This window comes from Botryllus schlosseri, chromosome 5 (genome assembly GCF_051294905.1).
Source record: "Botryllus schlosseri isolate E-star chromosome 5, Bs_hap1, whole genome shotgun sequence".
Taxonomy (NCBI): domain Eukaryota; kingdom Metazoa; phylum Chordata; class Ascidiacea; order Stolidobranchia; family Styelidae; genus Botryllus; species Botryllus schlosseri.
The window spans coordinates 14,942,454-14,948,755 of record NC_137240.1 but is presented as its reverse complement, the minus strand read 5'-3'; the positions used below and the strand labels follow the sequence as shown (position 1 = coordinate 14,948,755).

General features: G+C 41.9%; 1 protein-coding gene across 1 annotated transcript; it reads right to left on the bottom strand.

Moving 5' to 3' along the window:
* Nucleotides 1–211: 211 nt before the first annotated feature.
* Nucleotides 212–4,651, bottom strand: LOC145439163 (isobutyryl-CoA dehydrogenase, mitochondrial-like). The gene is made up of 10 exons (XM_080316649.1): nucleotides 4,445–4,651; nucleotides 4,277–4,377; nucleotides 3,500–3,669; nucleotides 3,320–3,429; nucleotides 2,664–2,740; nucleotides 2,462–2,599; nucleotides 1,521–1,656; nucleotides 1,364–1,461; nucleotides 861–1,013; nucleotides 212–611 (listed from the first exon to the last, which is right to left on the bottom strand). Exons 1-10 carry the CDS (start codon nucleotides 4,590–4,592, stop codon nucleotides 453–455), a joined length of 1,290 nt encoding a protein of 429 aa, XP_080172775.1. The 5' UTR covers nucleotides 4,593–4,651; the 3' UTR covers nucleotides 212–452.
* Between the last annotated feature and the right edge of the window lie 1,651 nt (nucleotides 4,652–6,302).

The window sequence follows — 6,302 nt, the reverse complement described above, 5'->3', positions numbered from 1 at the left end:
TTACTTGATATAACTACATTTTTACTATGCTTGTAGCATCCTTGTCAAGCACATAATTTCTATGAAACTCACCGCAGCAAGTTATTTCTTCGATTGATAAGTTATGAAAATGACTACAATCAAGCTATCATAGATGCTTTCCTGATGACTTGAAAACCCTTGGACAAGCTCCCACCTGCAACACATGCCGAATTCTCATAATTTGACGGTGTGATACAAGGGCTGATTCTACTTACAATCCAGGAGAACAAAAATATGGAACAAAATCCGATCTAAGACAACAGTTCAGATATACAGTGATTCATGAAACCGAAGACCAAATGATTGAGACTTAGTGACTGCCGCATGCTAACTAGCAGATAAGTGCAATAGTGTTTCCATGATAATCGCGGTTGGAGCTTCACTGATAATTTGCGCAATGTCTCAAGTTGACTTGAAGTTGAGCGAATCTTTCACATCTCCTTGAAAAGGTCTCTCGAAATAAGCAATCGCATTATTTCGTTAGTCCCCTCCAAAATTTGATTGACGCGGACATCTCTCATAAATTGTTGCACTGGATAGTCTTTCAAATAGCCATATCCTCCAAACATTTGCAACGCTCTGTTGCAAACCTGTACAAACGCACAAAGGTTACGTAATGAAATTCAACAAATAGCACATACTTCAGACTGCTGTTCGCAGTCATACATGGATATGTCTACCGAAGATAAGTACTCTACCATGCAGCTTTGTGAAAAGGGTGTCAAATTACGTTTTCGCTGTAAAACTAAAGCAACTCGCAAACTTTCACGACGCATCCTTTACCTCCAAGACATGCTGCTCGAACGAATCAGCTCGGTTAACACAGATACTCAACTCACCTCAAAACAATTATCTGTGGCGTGTAATTTGGCCATGGCACAGAGAGATGGTGCAGTTGGTAAATTAGCATCTAGGGCTTTGGCTGCCTCACGAACGATGAGCCGCGATGTGACTAATTGCGTGGCCATTTCTGCCATCATGAATTGCAAGTACTGAAAAAGGATAGCATAGTGAGACAGGGAACAGTTGCTGCAAGGGGACGACAATATCGCAGTTTATTATTGTGACTGAGAGTTGAGCAAGAATTGGAGATGAAACCTACATAATCAGATGCGTCGGAATGAACTGTGAAGTATTGCTGGTCAAACTTATGACGTGGAGTAGCAACTTTCATAGAAACTATTACATAGTGGTGTAAAACATAACATAACTGCTTCAGTAAGTAGTGCAAGCAGGAAAAACCTACTTGTACTATAAAAAAGTAGAAGTGCAGTACTTCATTAATAACCACCTCTGCTAGTGAGTAATCGTAGCACTCCATGCAGCGACACTACAAGCAAACCTGATTGCTGCACAATGGTTTCCCGAATGCCTTCCTTATCGTCAGATGTTCCCGGGCAGCCGTCAGAGATGAGTATGCACCTCCCAATGAAGTTGAAGCTTTTAAAAAGGAGTAAAATAGCGACCACTATTGATAACTTCACAATCCTCCTTGTTACCGATATTGATCCGACCGCCGTTCAAACCCTTCATGGCAATATTAAAACCGAAACCCTCTTCTCCCAGCCTGTTTTCTTTCGGTACTACGCAGTCATCGAAGGTTATCACTCTGGTAGGTTGATTGTTCCAACCCAACTGAAAAATACGGAGTTGCCAATTGAGCTCGATTCATGACGATGGGTTTTGATAATATACCGACTAGGAGTCAAGTTCAATACGAGCTATATTTTATAATAATCTGATTCACAGGACTTTTAATCGTCTTCAAGACATCTGGCAACAAACATATTTTTGCACGAGGGACATCGCGGTCAGTATCACTATTATTTTAGTGCCATTTATATCAAGTTGAGATAACTCTGGAATTTCAACAAAACGAAAAGAAGGACTCACAACAACTTCGTGAATTCAATCAATCAAACTTTCACATTGTCCTACACTCAGAGTTGGTCAAACTAGTTAGCATTGTACTCAAGTAGAAGTAATGTCATTAATTTATATGACTGATATGACATCCAAGCGATGCGGAGCACTTTTTTTCGAGAGGGTGGATCAAAACTGAACTATGTTTGGGCCGGGCCAAATTCCATGATAAAATGAAAGTGGCTTTAGTAGTTATGCAAGCTTCCTCGCTGAAATTATTCAGGGATTATGGTGTGCATTTTAGGTAAGATTTCAATTCATTAGGCATATTCCTCCGTAACTACAACTTCGGTGGGTAATTGGTGGGAAGGTTTTTGTACATATTTTGCCTCATAATTGTCAAGTAGGAGTAGCCTAGTCTAAAAACATTAGCACTTGAGTAAGTACAGGTAGTGCAAGTGGGAAAAACCTAAAAAACTACAATTATTTTGACACTGACCACAGTACTGGTATATAAATATACCGTATCGGTTTTGTTTAAAGCCTATCACTATACTACTGCACTGATCAATCCTACTTTATTTTCTGCTTTCGCGAACGAAAATCCTTCTGTGTCCTTTTCGATGATAAAAGTGGAAATTCCTTTCGGCCCGTCATCAGACGTCCTGCACATCACCAAGTACACATCGGTGGAGCCTGCGCCACTGATAAAAGCCTGGCGGATTGCGAAAACGTGACTGAGAGATTAGGTGGTTACCCTCCGTTGCACGCAAGCCTACCTTAGAGCCGGATATCAAGTAGTGGTCGCCGTTCTTTTTCGCTGTTGTCGAAAGTGCGGCTGCATCACTTCCGGAACCTATAAAAATAATGCTAATGTTGATGCTATACTTGAATGTTGATTCCATACAGAGTGCTTCAGGTCAGGGTTCAAGAGCAAAGGTGGTCAGTAACGAAGTATTTCTACAAGCACCAAGTATGCCGCGATGAAGTAGTTGTCTCTGTAGGCTACTCACACTTCCACAGTTTTCGAAGACAGAAACTTTCAATTTTTAGATTGCAAAGGTAGAAAGTAGTATTTGGATAGATTTGCAACTATTTTATCGTTGAAATTCTCATGGTAACTTGGCTTCATCTCATAATTTAGCATGACATGGACATGGGCAGAAGCACTGGTGGACAATGTTCCTACTATTAGCATGTGACAACAACTGCTCTTACAACAACTAGCAATGTGATTCATGTGCATTGTGCAATCTAAAAGTCGAGGTATAAAAAGTAACTTTGGGGCATCGCGTTTGTAGAGTCACTATTTCCAATCATCTCATTGCTAATAATACCCCCCCCCCTAGATACTCCCCTTTGAAAATAAAGCATCACTATAACACCATCGATGCTGCGTATACAACAAGAACAAAAGGCATAAGTTAATTTGTACCAGGCTCAGTCAAGCAGTAGGATGATAGCTTCTCCATGGAAGTCAGCATCGGAACATACTTCGCCCTTTGCTCCTCATTTCCAAAAGTGTCGATCATCCACGCCACCATACTGCAAAATATAGATGTCAAAAAGCATACCGAGGCTTACGACACTAGACTGCTCTTTTAATTGCACATACTTGTGAATGCTGATATATGCCGTAGTCGTAACACAACCGGATGCAAGGGCCTCAAAAATTACAGAAGAATCTAGTCTGGAAAGACCCATCCCGCCATAATCAGGGGAGCAATATAACCCGCCAAAACCAAGGGCAGCTGACCGCTTCATTTCGTCGATAGGAAAGTGGTACTGAAAGAAAAGAGCTGGTGAGCATGTCAACAGCATAACAATCGGATATCTGTCATTCTGCAAGGCCTGTGCGGTGTATATGAGAATGACGTGTACGTTACGAACTTAGCGCTCAATTCTTTTCACAATTGGATTCCTATAACGTGATATAGACCTACATTTTTACTTTTTTGTCTATCACTACACTGTGACACAGCGGTGGTTCATAACCCCCCTCCTTGACACTAAAATTGGATTCATTATCTGGCTGTGGCCTTAAATTTGACACCTGTGGTCAGGATACTTATCTTTTTGACGCAATACAAATTTGCTCGAAAATAATTTATGATGCAAATAATGCAATGATATTGTAAAGTGCTTCAATACGACGATTCAGTTGAGTCGACAGCAATGACAATGACCGAAACTGGGACACAAATTGCCAGGTTGTGACAAGACCGATAATATGTTTGAGTCTTGGAAAACACAGCAACAAATTTAGGATCTAAAAGTTGGGCATGGTGATGTCGCAATAGGTAGGGCCTACTCAAAATTGCTTGCTCTTCACTGGAATCATGACTTATTATGATAATACAGGTAGGTTGCCAATATCATATCACGCATTCACCTCCTCATCCCATTTCTGCATGTTCGGACTCAATTCCCGTTCAGCAAAATCATATGCTAGTTTTTGATATTCCTTCTGCTCATCATTAAGTCCGATCGAAGCTGTATTTACAAGACATCAAAAGCAAATTAATCGATTTTTACAACTAAATATGAACTTTGAACTCACGATCAATACATGAAGAGAACTGTGCAACTCTAGTGTGAATTGCAGAAAATGCCGTTCTTGGATTGGCCAACTTGCAGGATAGCTTTGCTCTTACAGTAAAAGGAATCTTGGATACTAGTCTACTACAGAGTGGTGTACACATTTTCATTCAAATTTGAACAATTGCAGTAATACAACTCTGAATGAACAATGTAATAGCATTATGACGAATGAATTTGGTTTTGACTGACCCTGTACTATAATATTCATAATTAGTCCAAAGAAAGCGCGGCACTTCTTCGATAGTAGGTAGACATCGAAAAGTGTTCACCATGATCACCCATAAATGTTTCCCATGAACACGAATAAAAATTTATAAACGTCAAAATGAATTGTTGTTTTTTGTGTCTTTGGAGAGGGTTGGGGGGTATTAGGATTGGGGAAAGAGGGATATTAAGGCTTGGGAGAGGGGATGTTAGGGTTATGGGAAGGGGGATATTAGGGTTTGGAAAAGAGGGATATTAAGGTTTGAGGAAAGGGGGATTGGAGGTGGATTAGGGTCAAAGTTGGGGTTAGGTATCCCAAGATTAGGAAGGGGGATATTAGGGTTGCGGGAGGGAGGATATTAGGGTTGTGGGAGGGGGGATATTAGGGTTGGGGTTAGGGGGATATTAGGGTTGCGGGAGGGAGATATGAGGTTGGAGTTAGGGGGATATTAGGGTTGGGGTTAGATTACCACTAACCGGTGTCTAGCCACCTCAAATCTCCCTTTCACCCAACCCTAATATCCCCTCTCCCACAGCCCTAACCCCACCATCCCCCTCCCACAACCCAAATATCCCCCCTCCCGCAACCCTAATATCCCCCTCCCACAACCCTAATATCCCCCTCCCACAACCCTAATATCCCCCTAACCCCAACCCTAATATCCCCCTCCCGCAAACCTAATATCCCCCTAACCCTAATATCCCCCCTGGCCCCTCCCACAACCCTAATATACCCCTAACCCCAACCCTAATATCCCCCCTCCCACAACCCTAATATACCCCTAACCCCAACCCTAATATCCCCCTCCCGCAACCCTAATATCCCCCTAACCCCAACCCTAATATCCCCCCTCCCACAACCCTAATATCCCCCTCCCACAACCCTAATATCCCCCTAACCTCAACCGTAATATCCCCCTCCCACCCTAATACTCCAACCCTAATCTTGGGATACCCTAAACCGAACTTTGACCCTAACCCTCTCCAAACGCAAAAACAATTTATTTGACGTTTATAAATTTTTGTTCGTGTTCATGGAAAACATTCATTGGTGATCATGGTGAACATTTTTCGATGTCTACCTACTATCGAAGAAGTGCCGAAAGCGCCGTCTTTCATGATTTCCCGTGCAGCGGTGCAGGCTTGTAATAGGCCTAGCAGTGTAGCTCACAATACCACTGTGATTCTGCCAGAAAATGCTTACGTCATATTTCCGAAATTGTTGAGTCATCCTTGTCGCAATGATTCACTTGCGCTAACATCAAATATTATTACCGGAAAAACAATTTCGCGACAGATTTGAAGTGCAAACGAACTGAAACACACGAGTTTTATCAATAAATGGCGCAAAAGGTATCATCAATACAATATGTTATCGAAACTTGAAGGAGTGCTTCATTTTACAACCGTCAAGTAGTAGTTATGGCATCTAAATTTTCAACCAATTGTGGAACAGCATCTCGCCGGCTATACGTTAGTCGTCGAGCATGTCCGCATTCAAGTCGAAATACAAGCAATTTCTTCTAAATCAATACTAGCCAGTATTCAGGATTACCGGACCACGACCTAACATCGACCTCGCCCTCCGCCACATGCCACCCCATTTTGTCGCT